A 14,388-nucleotide genomic window follows, 5' to 3' on the forward strand; every position below is an offset into this window, starting at 1 on the left:
AGGACTAGCTGGCGCAGAGAGAGAATAGAAATACAGGTATAGCATAAAATATTAAATTTAACATAAAATAAATACAAGGAACACTGTACTGATTCATTATTAATTTTTATATTAAATATAACTTCAGCTTTAAAATATAAATTAGGCTGTTTGCAGTATCTACAGTTTGTTGCCCTGGCGTTTTGCAGAAACTAAAAGACCTTGCTAAAGAATTTAGATCCAGCTTGCTGCAGGGCTTGTGTGTATAGATGCATAATTTGTATATACTGTTCGCACTTAGCATACTTTGTATTCTGCTTGCACATTCTTCTGCAGCTTTCCTCTGCAGCTTTCCTCAATATATTCAGACTGTAGTGAGAAGTGGTTTACAATGAATGTCACAAATTTTGTTGTTTTAGTTAAATAACATAGGTATGGGACATCAGAAGAGATAATTATATGGTTGTGATGATTGCTGCCTTGTTTTTAGGGTTCTGATGATTGCCTTGTAAAAATCTGGGCAACAGATGATGGAAGGTTGTTGACAACTTTAAGAGGACATGCAGCTGAAATATCTGACATGGCTGTGAACTATGAAAACACCATGATTGCTGCAGGGAGCTGTGATAAAATGATCAGAGTTTGGTGTCTTCGAACATGTGCACCCTTAGCAGTTTTGCAGGGTCACAGTGCATCCATAACATCACTACAGGTAACAATCTTTCTGTCTTTCTACAAATCACATAAGTGAGGAAGTGGATTGCAGCAATAACAGTTTTTTTCTGTGAAGTTTGTTTTAGTAAGAAATGTGCAACAGGTAATTCAATTGTAAAGGATGGACAAAGGAGCTTTGAAAAATTGAGTGGTCCCTTTAGTTATTTTTTTTTTGTGTGTGTCATAAATGTGCGAAAGATTCAAGACATGATTTTTGTCCCGAAGATCTGATCCCGAAGATTCTGTTCTGATTCTGCAAAAACACATGCTTCCCTTTATGCACATGTATAGTCCTGTTGAAGTCAGTGGGACTACTTGTATATAAAGTTAGGTACGTAAGTCTTTGCAGGACCAACACCTAAGTTATGCACAAGTGATGATAAATATTGGGTGTGGTAGAGAGAAGATTGTCAAGCATTAAAAGAACAAGTTCATTAGATGATTTGTTTAATAATTCACAGCACTTGTCATTTATAAAAGAGAGCTTATTGTAAGGCTGTTTCTATTCCTTATATTTGTAAAGGTCTTTCCTTGGGTGCTTGTCCCTATTGGTGTTTCACTCTAGGTGCACATGCACCTAAGATTGGAGATTTTTTGCTAGCAGTGCCTGTTTCATCAGTGCATACTTGGACTGAGATGTAGCTCTCGTTTTTTTTTTTTTTTTTTAATTTTTTTTTTTCAGTTCAGTATCTTTGGACTGTATTTTTAAGAGAACTTAAATGTTTGTGCAAAATAAAATCCATACCCCTCCTTCTTTTGTTTAGTATTATGTGAATTGATTATGCTAAAATCTCCCGGCTTCAGATACTGTGAAGTGAGCACTTCCCTCTCAGTGATGACTCTACTTGCTGCCTTTTTTGTTTGAGGGGACATGAGACTCACCTAAAGTGCTGTATCTGTAGGTTATTTTCCGAAAGAACAAGCAATTCCAGGGAGATGAGGCTAAAAATGTGGGGGTTTTGTTTTTTGTTTTTTCCCCTCTCCAAGTGGTCAGCCTCAAATTTGGGCCCACCTGACGCCCTTGTACAATGGACAGAAGAGCCAGAGTGTGCTTCTTTCAGCTTGGCATTGGTTAGCTCCAGAGCGCATGCAGTTAAGCTTACCTTAAAGGATAGGAGGAGCCAGGGGAAAGTAGAAGCGAAAAGTTAAACACCCTCCCAAGGAAATGAGACAAAGTTCCCCTTGTATCTTCTTCTTCTTCTTTTTTTTTTTATTTAAAGTTGAAATTGCCTCTTCGTTCCAAGATGAGTGAAGCTCCACAACCTGGTGCAGGTACAGATGGAGCATTGAAAGAGTGTGGAACCAGCACTGCGGCACTGATGTCATAGGACCCTATGATCATGCCCAGTACTAAGTCTCTTGTTACAGTACCCACCATCGGCATCAACTGCCACCACATCATTGATACCAATTGATGCATTGTAGAAAGCAGATCAGTACTGAGTGCTTCATCAACAGTAAAGAGACTGATCCAGCTTCACAGTACTGATTCAATGCGTGGTATTAGGGGACCTACACATGTCTGAGCCCAAATCCCCATTGCTGTCAGGAGGCTTACATTTATCTCCAGTACAGGACTCAGTTACTTCCTTAGTACCAGTCTCCTCCCTGCTACTAATCTTAAGAGAGGGACAGCTTCATTTCAGTCCCATTCCCACTGTTCCTCCTCTGGAGTCAGATGTATCATATTCATTATCTGACTCCCAGAACAGAGTGAGCAATTCACTTACGTATTTCCCTATATACAGCCTGTTCATAAGACCATAAGAACAGCCATACTGGGTCAGACCAATGGTCCATCTAGCCCAGTATCCTGTCTTCTGACAGGGGCCAGTGCCAGATGAACAGAAGAGGGCAATTGCATTTGATCCATCCCCTGTGGTCCAGTCCCAGCCTCAAATTTTGGCTCAGAAAGGTAGTCCAAGATGTCCCATTATTCCAGATAAAGGGATTATCAGGCTCCTCATATGCCCTGATATCCATCGCCCTGAGGGCCCCCCTCCCCTTTTTATTTTTATTTTTTTACTGGTACAGTGCTGTTCAGTGGCCATATTGGGAACTCAGGGACTCTTATAGGGGACATCCTTTCCAGTATCCTCTCAAAGAGAGTGATGAAGAGAAAGAAGCAGAAGTCCGCTAAGCCTCGTGGGTCTTCTGTGCATACTCAATATCAGGAGGAACTCTCTGAAGGAAAAGACTAGCTCAGCCTCTGAAGTCCTTTCCTTGTCTTCTGTGGATGAGGCAGTGATACCAGCCTCACTATTATGTACTGACTACTTCAAGAACTTTTAAGAACTCATGAAGAGGGTAATGAATTTGTTCCAAATACTGTTAGAGGAAGTCCTGAGAGGCTCTTTATAAACTATTAGATATCCTTCATACTATTATGCTGGGGCAAATCATGCGTCTGATTAATGATGCTCACTTGGAGCCTGCAAAGACTGTATGGCATACTCCTGCTATTATTTATTCTTCTTCTAAAAAGACTGAGAAGAAATATTATTTTCCTGCAAAAGAAGCTGAATACTTGTACTTCCATCCAGTACTATGCTATCTTTTGGTAGCTGCAGCTAATGAGAGAAATAAACAGTACTATTCTAAGAGAGCCCCATTTAATTCTAATGTCAAGCATTTAGACTTTTTGGACAAAAACTATTCTGTTGTAAGTCTGCAGTTTCAAATTTCTAATTACCAAGTTCTCATGGCAAAGTATGATTTTCACAACTATAATAAATTCACAAATTTTGTTCACAAGTTGCCAAAGGAATACAGGGAGCCATCTCGGTCATTGATAACGGAATGTCATTTAATAGCAAGACCTTCATTACAGGCTTCCTTATATGTGGCAGATACCACTTCATGCTCTTTGGTAACCTCTATCATGATGTGTTGATCATTGTGGCTTAAGTCTTTGAGTATTCTGGAAGAAGTCCAAGCCATAGTGAATAACCTTCCATTAGGGCACCCTGATCTTTTCAGTGAGAGAACAAATGGGTCCCTCCACTCTTTTAAGGATTCCCATGCTGCCTTATGTTCTTTAGACATTTATACTCCAATAATAAAAAGGAAATATGGTAAACTTCAATCTTACCCTAGACAGAGGACAACTCCGTCCTCTTTTTACTAGCTAAGGTCTCCAGAACCTCAAAGGAAAAGTCAGAAACTACAGAAGAGAAATCTGTCTGCTTTCTCTTTGCAGTCTGTGCTGACCAGCAAGCATCCCTTTTGATGGGATTGTGGAGAGCTGCAAAATAATCATTCCTCTAGATCTGGCTGCTGCTCCTTTTTCCCAGACTCCTATTGGAAACTTTCTCTTTTCCAGTATGGGAGAGCATAGAATGCTGTAATAGACAAGGGGATGTTAAAAATTATTACAACTGTTCATGTGATTCAATTCCATTCTTTTCCCACTCCCTACCCACCTTCCCTATTCCTTTTCAGGAACCCCTCTCAAAGGAGACTTCTTGTCCAGAAAGAGGATTCTCTCCTTCCTTTCTGAGCAATAGAAGCTGTGCCTCATTAACACCAAAGCGAAGTTTTTTTACTTCAAATATTTTCTTGTACCCAAGAAGATGGGAGGTTGGAGGCCACTCCTGGACCTTAGAATGCTCAGCACTTTCATTCACCATTTGAAATTTAAGCATGGTTACCTTAGCTTCCATAATACTGTTGTTAGATCTGGGAGATGGGTTTACAGCTGTTGACCTCTAGAATTATTTCCACATAAATATATTATCTTGTACACGAGATTTCTGATTTGTGATTGGTCCAAATCATTACCTATTTAGGGTTCTTTCTCTTTGGCCTGACACTGGCACCAGGGGTATTTACCAAGTGGTGGCTGCTTTCCTAAGATAACAGGGCACGATAGACTGCTTATATCTGGGCAACTGGCTTCTCAAGCGAAAGTCCTATCAAGAAGTTCAAAACTCTATGTGAATGGCTCCCCAGCTTTTCCAGACTCTGTTTGAGAGTAAAAGAAGAAAAGTCAGTTTTAACACCAACAGAATGTATAGAGTTTACTGGCCTGATACTGTATTCCAGGACAGCAAAAGAGTACTTACCTCACAACAGATTCCAGACTATATCCAGCCTCATCATCCAATTTCAAGTGATTCTTCTTCGAGTGATTGCTCATGTGTATTCCACAGTAGGTGTGCATGCTCGCCACGTGCACCGGTGCCAGAAGTTTTTTCCCTAGCAGTACCCGTAGGGCGGGAGAGCCCCCTGCGACCCCTGGAGTGGTGCCAGCCGGACACGGTATAAGTTCATCCTCAGTTCCTTCTTGCCATCAGTGAAAGTGTGTCGGAACTGCTTAGCTCCAGCCTTGCTGCAGCTTGTCCCCAGAATGGTTTGTTCGGTAGTACCTGTAGTCAGTTTAGTTTTCAGTGAAGTTTACTTAGTTAGTGAGCCCAGGCCGGAGCATGCCCCGGGATTTAAGTCGTGCGGCTCCTGTGGGTGTTCTATGCTAAGGAGTGACCCGCACACAGATTGTGTGCGCTGCTTGGGAGAAACCCATATCAGCGAAAGGTGCAAGATCTGCAAGTTGTTCAAGCCCCGGACTAAAAAAGAAAGGGACATTAGACTCCGGGCCATCCTGATGGAGTCGGCACTGGCCCCGACCCCGGCATGCCACTCTGATCCGGTACCCAGCACCGCGGCGTCGGTACGCGGAGATCCTCCGGTACATTCGACTAGTCGGCACCGCTCCCCTTCCACAGAGCATGCCAAGAGGACCGGAAAGACTCCCTCTTCGCAACGGCACCAAGGGAAGTCTGGGACAGAGACTAGGCCAATGTCGGGTAATCCTCCCTCCCCATCAGGCCCTAGGCTGCCGACTCACACGGAGCGGAGTAGCCCGGCCCTTCGGAGCAGGCCTCTCCGGATGTCTGGATGCCATCTGCGCCTGAAGTCCTCCACGCAGCTAATGACGTCATGTCCATGCCGGTGTCAGGAGCCCCACCGATGTTGGCCCCACGCTCCAGAGGCAAACCACCACTGGGATTGCCGCAGTCGCCACCGGCCCGGTACCAGTCTCGGTCGAGGGAACATTCCCGACACCGCTCACCGCCCAGTGACCGTTCCCAGTCCAACGCATAGGGTCCATGTGGATCGCCCTCGACGCCAGCTAGACTGTCTTCACGGCGCAAGCACAGACAAGACTGCAGCAGATGTCGCCAACGGTTCTTGTCTCGAAGGTGGTACCGGAGTCGGTCAAGGCATGACCATTGACGCCGTTCCCGCTCGGAATCCCACTCAAAGTCTCCGCCAAGGCCGGCTCCTCACCGTCCAGGGTCTGCCCGTCGAGACTGCTCACAGAGCAGCTACTACCGTCGGTGCCGTTCTCCTGCCTCGAGGTCGCGGTCCCATGGTCGACGTAGATCCCAGCACCGCCGCCACTCCTGGTCTGAAGGCAGCAGCGTGTCATCCGCCAGCCTGACCTCCGCTCACAGTCGCCCGTCTAAGGCCAGGCTAGCTAGCCTGATCGGCCAGCCCCGCCGGTGCCTCAGGAAGTGCCATGGCACCATGCGTCGTGGCCAGCCCAGTGGTACCAGTGGGCATCGTGGCCTCCGGCGCAGCCCCCAGTGGGGGCTTGCTCAGTGGCCGGGGCATCGGAAGCACTATCAGCCTCCATCCCTAGACCGCTAAGGAAAGAGTCGACGGACTCACTTCCTCGGTGCCGTGCCCAGAGTCCGACCAGGTGGTGGACCCTCCGGTGCTGGCCGACACCCAAAGCCCCGCACCGGCCTCCTCGCCCCGTCCGGAGGAGCTGATTGCGGCCCTGCCCCCCTCCGTCCCGCAGGAGGACTACCAGGCCCATCAAGAATTACTAAAAAGGGTGACAGCAAGCCTCCATCTCCAGGCAGAGGAAATGGAGGAGCCCTCAGACTCTCTGTTCAATGTTCTGTCCCCCTCGGCACTGGGCAGGGTGGCCTTGCCGCTCCACGAAGGAAAGGCGAAAATTTCAAGTGCCCTGTGGCAAACACCAGCCTCATTGGCTCCCATCTCTAAGAAGGTGGAGCGCAAGTACTTTGTACCCACTAAGGGGCACGAGTATCTGTATACCCACCTGGCGCCCAACTTCTTGGTGGTTGAGTTGGTCAACCACAGGCAGCGATGGGAAACCAGCCCTGACCCCAAAGAAGAAAGACTCTCGGAAGCTGGATGCTTTTGGGAAAAAAATGTATTTGTCATCAAGTTTCCAGCTGAGAGTAGCAAACCATCAGGCTCTCGTGGGTCGCTACAAGTTTAATCTGTGGGGATCCCTCCCCAAGTTCGAGGACTCCCTCCAGGAGCGCAATAGAAAAGAGTTTAAGGCGCTCGTGGAGGAAGGGGCAGCTACCACCAGGGCATCTCTGCAGGCCACTTCAGATGCAGCGGACACGGCTGCACGGTCCACGGCCTCGGCGGTGTCCGTGAGACGGGCGTCCTGGCTTCTGCTTTCTGGGCTATCTAGTGAAGCGCCGTCATCAATGCAGGATCTCCCTTTTGACGGGACGGCGCTGTTTGCGGAGAAAACAGACACAAAGCAGCACGGCATGAAAGACTCCCGCACGACCCTCCAGACCCTGGGCCTCTATGTCCCTGCTCCGGCAAAACCCAAGTTCAAGTTACAGCAGGCTCCCGCCCGGGCTGCCCTCCCAAAATACGAGGCCGCCCATAAGAAGCAACGGGACTATAAGAAACGTACGCAAAGACAATACCGGCCTGTCCCCCAGCCTGGGTCCTCTAAGGGCAAGCAGGCAGTTAAAGGCGTTTTTGACGGGATACTCGGGGGTACCCTGTCAGTTTTCAGCAGGGATCCATCCCCAACAAAGCTCCCTTTTTCCAATTGATTGTGTGCGTTCCTCCCGGAATGGTCGCGGCTCACCTCGGATCGTTGGGTCCTCAACACCATCTCCCAAGGTTACACCCTCCAGTTTACCTCCTACCCGCCCAACCACCCTCCAGCCCCGCCCCTCTCAGGGGACCCATCACACGAGGCTCTGCTCAAGCAGGAGGTCGGGAAGCTCCTAGAACTAGCAGCGATAGAGGCGGTGTCCAAGGAGTTCCTGGGCAAGGGGTATTACTCCCAGTATTTCCTTATCCTGAAGGCCAAAGTGGGGCTCAGACCCAAACTGGACCTGCGAGATCTGAACCAGTACTTGGTAAAACTCAAGTTTTGCATGGTTTCCCTGGCCTCCATCATCCCTTCTCTGGCCTCCATCATCCCTTCCCTGGATCCCAGGGATTGGTACGCGGCCCTAGATCTACAGGATGCATTTGTCCACATATTAGAGGGGCACAGGCACTTCCTCCATTTTGTAGTGGGAGAGAATCACTACCAATTCACGGTCCTCCCGTTTGGTCTGTCCACTGCCCCCTGGGTTTTTACAAAATGCCTGTCAGTAGTAGCAGCCTAGCTCAGGCGCCGGCGGGTCCAGATAGTCCCCTATCTGGATGAGTGGCTGGTCAAAGGCACCTCCCGATCACACGTGAGGGATCATGGGGCACTCCTCCTGTCCACATGCACTGCCCTGGGCCTGTTGGTAAACAACACCAAGTCCATGTTAGTCCCAATCCAACGCATAGAGTTTATCGGGGCGCTCCTGGACGCAACGTTGGCCAGGGCCTCTCTCCCCCCAGACAGGTTCGAGACCCTGAAAGGGCTCATCGACTCGATCGTAAGGTTCCCGGTGACGACAGCTAGGTCCTGCCTACAGCTGCTAGGTCACATGTCGGCGTGCACGTATGTGGTCCGCCACGCCAGGCTCAGATGAGGCCTCTCCAACTCTGCCTGGCCTCGCAGTTCTCCCAAGCCACAGACAGGTTAGACAAGGTCCTCACCATGCTGAACTCGGTGATCGCCTCCCTACGGTGGTGGTCCACACCAAGCAACATGCTTCAGGGGGTCCCGTTCTGGGACAGGGCCCCGTCCGTGGAGCTGGTGTCCGATGCATCGGACCTGGGCTGGGGAGCCCATGTGGGGAATTTTCAGACCCAAGGCTTATGGTCTCCGCAAGACCTGACCCTTCACATAAACATCAAGGAACTCAGGGCGGTGCGGCTGGCGTGTATAGCCTTCCGCTCACACCTGAAGGGCAAGATAGTCAGGTTTCTCACAGACAACACGGTCTTGATGTTCTATATCAACAGGCAAGGCAGGGCCCGATCCTCTGCCACGAAGCCCTCAGTCTGTGGGACTTCTGTATAGCTCACAACATCCACTTAAAAGCCTTTCACCTACTGGGCGCCCAGAATGTGAGGGCGGATTGCTTGAGCAGGGATTTTTTCTCTCAGCAAGAGTGGTCCCTTCACCCGGAAGTGGCCCTCCAGGTGGACCTATTCACGACCCGACAGAACCGACGATGCCCTCGGTTCTGCTCCAGAGGGGGCCTGGGGAGGGGCGCTATCTCTGATGCCTTTTTCCTGTCCTGGTCAGGCCAACTGCTATATGCTGATCAGCAGGGTCCTAGAGAAAATAAAGACGGACAAGGCCAGGGTCGTCCTCATTGCCCCGGCGTGGCCCAGGGAGCACTGGTACGGGACCCTCTTGGGCTTGATGGTGGCTCCGCCGTGGCTGTTGCCACTCCGCCCAGACCTGTTCTCTCAGGACCGGGGCAGTCTCCTCCACCCCAAACTCGAAGCTCTTCACCTCACGGTGTGGCTGCTCAGTGGCTAGGTGGCAAGGAAAGGACATGCTAAGCTCCGGTTCAGCGCATCCTCCTTGAGGGTAGACGGCCCTCCACTCATCAGTCCTACATGGCGAAGTGGTCTCGTTTTGCTAGGTGGACGACCGACCAAGGTGTATCCCCAACGGCTGCCCCGATCCTGCTTATCCTTGATTATCTCCTCCGCCTGAGGGCCCAGGGCCTGGTGCCCTCATCAGTGAGTGTGTATCTGGCAGCCATATAGGCTTTCCATCCCCCAGTGCAAGGACACCCGGTGTTCTCCCATGCTATGACTGGCTGGTTCCTTAAGGGTTTGGACCGGCTTTACCTGTATTCTAAGACCCTGGTACCGCAGTGGGACCTGAATCTGGTGCTGGTTCGGCTTACGGGGCCCTCGTTTGAGCCGCTGGCCACGTGTTTCTGGTCTCACCTCTCATGGAAGGTAGCCTCCCTGGTTGCTATCATGTTGGCCAGGTGGGGCTCGGAGCTCAGGGCCCTGACCTCCGAGCCGCCGTACAGGATCTTTCATAAGGACAAGGTCCAGCTCCGCCCACACCCCACGTTCCTCCCGAAGGTGGTCTCTGCCTACCACATGGGTCAGGACATTTTTCTACCAGTCCTTTGCCCCAAACCCCACGCTACTAATGAGGACCGCCGCCTCCACACGCTCGATGTGAGGCGGGCTCTGGCTTTCTACCTCGACCGAACCAGGCTGTTCAGAATGTCCTTGCAGCTGTTTGTCACCTCAGCTGAGTGCGCGAGAGGCCAACCGATTTCCAGTCAGTGGCTGTCCAACTGAATCACTTCGTGCATCCACTCCTGTTATGAGCTGGAGGGTTCCTCCTTCCCCCGTAGTTAGGGCACACTTGACTGGCTGCCTTTGTGGCCCACGTCCCTATTCAGGACATTTGTAGGGCCGCCACGTGGTCTGCGGTTCACACGTTCACCTCGCACTATGCAATAGTCTCCCAAACCAGGAATGACGCCGGGTTCGGCAGGGCAGTACTCCGTCCCGAGAACTTGTGAACTCCTACCCACCTCCAGCAGATACAGCTTGGAATCACCTACTGTGGAATACACATGAGCAATCACTCGAAGAAGAAAAGGCAGTTTTTTCCGTAAATGGTGTTCTTAGAGATGTGTTGCTCATGTCTATTCCACATCCCGCCCTCCTTCCCTGCTGCCGGAGTTGACTGGCAAGAAGGAACTGAGGGTGGGGGGAGTGCGCAGCTCCCCTTAAACCACGCCAGGCAGGCGCCACTCCAGGGGTCGCGGGGGGCGCTCCTCCCCCCCTACGGGTACTGCTAGGGGAAAAACGTCTGGCACCGGTGCACGTGGTGAGCACGCACACCTACTGTGGAATAGACTTGAGCAACATATCTCGAAGAACACCAGTTACGGAAAAAGGTAACTGCCTTTTCTGCAAATTACAGTAAGATCTTGCCTCAGTCTAATGGGTCCTATGGCCTCTTGCGCTTCCATGACATTGCATGCGAAACTGCATCTACTTTGAATGTAAGCTTGGTTGAGGACAGTGTATGCCCTGACCAAACACAGTCTGGACATCATTGTATCAGTTCCACAAAAGATCCTCTTCCCTTTCAATTTGTGGAAAACCTGAATGCAGTTTGTATTGAATTTTCCTTTGTTCTACCCGTTCCGATAAGAACGATAGCAACAGATGCATATAGAGTCTAGAAGAGTCACTGTTATATATATCAATATCCTGGAGCTCAGAAGAGTTTACAGCATATGCATACACTTCTTGCCAATGATTCAAGGTCAGCCTAGTCAGATCATGACGAACATGATTACAGTGTTTTATATAAACAAGCAGAGAGCACAGTCATCTCTTCTGTGCTCATAGGCAATAAGCTGTAAACTCCTCTGGGCTCCAGGATATTGATATATATCAATATATATAACCGGCCAGGTCTGCCGAGCACATTAGCAGATAACCTCAGCAAATAATTTTCCACAGAACATGAATAGGAGATTCAGAAATCTGTTGTTCAGTTCATTTTCCACCAGTGGTGATGACTGGCAGTAGATTTGTTTGCAACAGACAGGAACAAGAAATGTCAAAAGTTTTTGTTCCAGAGGGGGTCAGACTCCAAACTCTCTGGTTGATATGTTTTTAATTTTTGCAGGAAAATCAAACAGGAAAAGGCAGTAATTATCTTAGTAGTTCCTTCGTGGCTCATACAGTATTGGTTTCCAGAACTACTTTGCTTCTCCAGTTATCCTCTGATTCAATTATTTCTGCTGTTGGACTTCTTGACTCAGAACATGGGAATTGTCAGTAAGCCTCTTGACTCAGAACATGGGAATCATCGGTAATCCTGATCCATCTCAACCTAACCACTTTTTTTGGATGGATGTCAGAACTAGAAAAGATATGTTCTTCAGAGGAGCAAACTATTCTGATCAACAGTAGAAAAGATTCTACAAGAAAAGTGTACAATACAAAAAGTGGTAGAGATTTGTGGCTTAGTGTGAACTTGTGCTTCTAGAGTCCTAAATACATTATATTTTGGACTATATCCTTTTGCCAAAGACCTTGGAGAACTCACTCAGGGTACATCTGATGGCTATTAGTGCCTTCCACCCCCATGTAGATAGCTCATTGTTCTTCTTTGAGATGTGTTGTCCCTATGTGTATTCCGTGATCAGCCTTTCTTCCTCTCTGCTTTGGACTCTTCCTGTACTCTTTGGGATCTGTGGTAGAAAAGGGGCTCAAGTGGCAGTTGGTCACACACTGCTCTTAAGCAGAAATCTCTGGTGCATGTGCAACTAGAGTGGAATACATATAGGACAAAACATCTTGAACTCCAGTTACTGTAAAGGTAAGTAACTTTTTTTTTATGTTTGGGGTTTGCATGTAGACTTGTAGGACTAGGGGATTCATCCATGAGGATTGTTTTAGTGTGGGAAGATAATCCTTCTGACGAACTTTACAATATTTTACCAGTTGGTGTTGCTACCATGTGATTTTTTCCCTCTACTATGTGACTTTTCCTTTAGTAGTGTTGGGTACTACTTGAGTTTTCAATAAAGACTGAATAATTAGGGTCATTTGTTTCTGTTTGAGAGACTGGGACAGCAGTTGAACAAATACTTTTTTTTTTAACCTGTGGGGGTTTTTGTTTGTTTTTTCCTCCAGTTTTCTCCATTGTGCAGTGGATCAAAGAGATATCTGTCTTCAACTGGAGCAGATGGAACAATATGTTTTTGGCTGTGGGATGCTGGCACCCTTAAAATAAAGTTAGTTGTGTTTTACATGTTCTTAATTATATGTCATGAAAAACTAGTGGTAATGAGTGTTAGAGAAATTTAATTGGGTACTACTGTCAGCAAATTGAAAATTAACTCATCAGTTAACTTTCTATATGGTTACAGAATATAGTTTTTCTGGTATAAAGTTATAAATTGTCTGTCTGCTTCCTTTAAGGATTAAGTTAGTGCAGCAATGTATTTAGGGTTTTGTAGAGTGAAGCAAATAAATATAGCATCCACCCTCACTGTATTCAATTTAATACATTTCTGTTCAGGTAGACTTTCTGTGGCCTGGCACAGAAGCTGAATTTTTTTTATTGATTGATAGATAGATATCTGGTTCCTAATTCCAATTGAAATGGGAGTAGTGCTAAAGAAAGCAGTAGAACTAGAAGGTTCTTAATTCCAAATGTTAGGTGGGAGAAGGTATCATCCTACTAAAATTCTGAAATATTTTAAAGCATTTTAGTAGGATGATACCTTCTCCCACCTAACATTCGGACACTTCTTTCTTTCATCTTCCTGTAGAATTTCTGCCTATCAGAGTTATTTCTTCCTTCCCTCCCTCCCCCTCCCCCCGTTTTCCTACTTAAGGTGAGGTGAGTTTGAGCTTGCTTTCCCTCCCACTAGGTAGCAGCATGTCTGGGTGTTTCTGGATGGTTATGTAGGTGTGCTGGTGTCTAAAATGAATCTGAGGAGTAACTTGAGGTGGGGTGCATGTCATCGTCTTGAAAGCATTGTCAAGATATAATGTACTCTGTGACACAACAGAATTAACTTTTGTGCAAACTTTAATTTAGTTTATAAACATGAAATACTATTCATTCTCATTCTACTATCCCCACACAAAATCTGTGGCTCAGTCTTGAAAATATTCATTAACATAAAATTCATTGGTTATTTTTGAGGATGGGATTTTTTTTGCTGTGCTCTCCAGGTGGAGTGGCTCCACTTCCGAAGCCTGGGCTTTCATTATGTTGTCCAAGCAGTCTGGCTCAGACCCTTCTTTTCTTTTCTGTGTGCAAGGGAGCTTGTAGCCAGCTTCCTCATCTTATCTTTCAGGTTTTCCAGGCCTTGACTGCTGCACTGTTCTCCAGGCAGTTCATTTTGCCAGTTTACATTTCTGGCTCCCCTGTTTCCTGGCTACAAGATGTATTACAGCTCTCACTCTTGACCCTCTGCTATGGGAGCATACACTAATCCAATTAACTCCACCTTACTAGGAAAACTAAAGAGCAAGAGGCAGCTACAAGCATATCCCAGTAGACTAGCGAGACCAGGGCTGCCAACTTTAATGATTTTATGAAATTTTTCTTAAAGCCAGAGCTTCTGGAATCAAGTGTTTAGATGAGAATCTCAGTGTTTTCTTTTAAGAAACAAGGTTTCTAGCCCTTGTTGTGGAGAAAAGCTCAGAAATCTGACCGGAGCATACACTAATGGCTCAAAAACCAGAAGGCAAATAAAAAACTTGTAGAGAGTGTGTGTGTGGGTGGATCGGTAGGTTGAGAGTTAAATCTTCTGAATTTTAAGACAATCATATGACTTTGGGGGGCCTACCCCATGATTTTTGAACACATTGGATTGCCAATACTGAGAGACAAAATAAAATGTGGGGTAGTTGGCTGCAGCAGAATTGCAGATTACATGGCAAGAATGCTTAATTCTGTGGTATCTTGGCATGTCAAATCTAACCACCACAGGATCAGTCCACAAGATCCTGATTGAGATGAATTAAGCAGTTCACACCTCTGAGCTATTGTTTCTGGCT

General features: G+C 47.4%; 1 protein-coding gene across 2 annotated transcripts in view; it reads left to right on the forward strand.

Moving 5' to 3' along the window:
* PHIP (pleckstrin homology domain interacting protein) overlaps positions 1 to 14,388 on the forward strand; it is a 334,660-nt gene that overhangs the window by 115,841 nt on the left and 204,431 nt on the right. For both annotated transcript variants that reach the window (XM_054021954.1, XM_054021955.1), the window contains exons 8-9: positions 470 to 691; positions 12,508 to 12,608. In XM_054021954.1, the coding sequence (XP_053877929.1) occupies positions 470 to 691; positions 12,508 to 12,608 (323 nt within the window). The remainder of the gene's footprint in view (positions 1 to 469; positions 692 to 12,507; positions 12,609 to 14,388) is intronic.

The sequence above is a fragment of the Malaclemys terrapin genome, chromosome 3 (genome assembly GCF_027887155.1).
Source record: "Malaclemys terrapin pileata isolate rMalTer1 chromosome 3, rMalTer1.hap1, whole genome shotgun sequence".
Lineage (NCBI taxonomy): Eukaryota > Metazoa > Chordata > Testudines > Emydidae > Malaclemys > Malaclemys terrapin.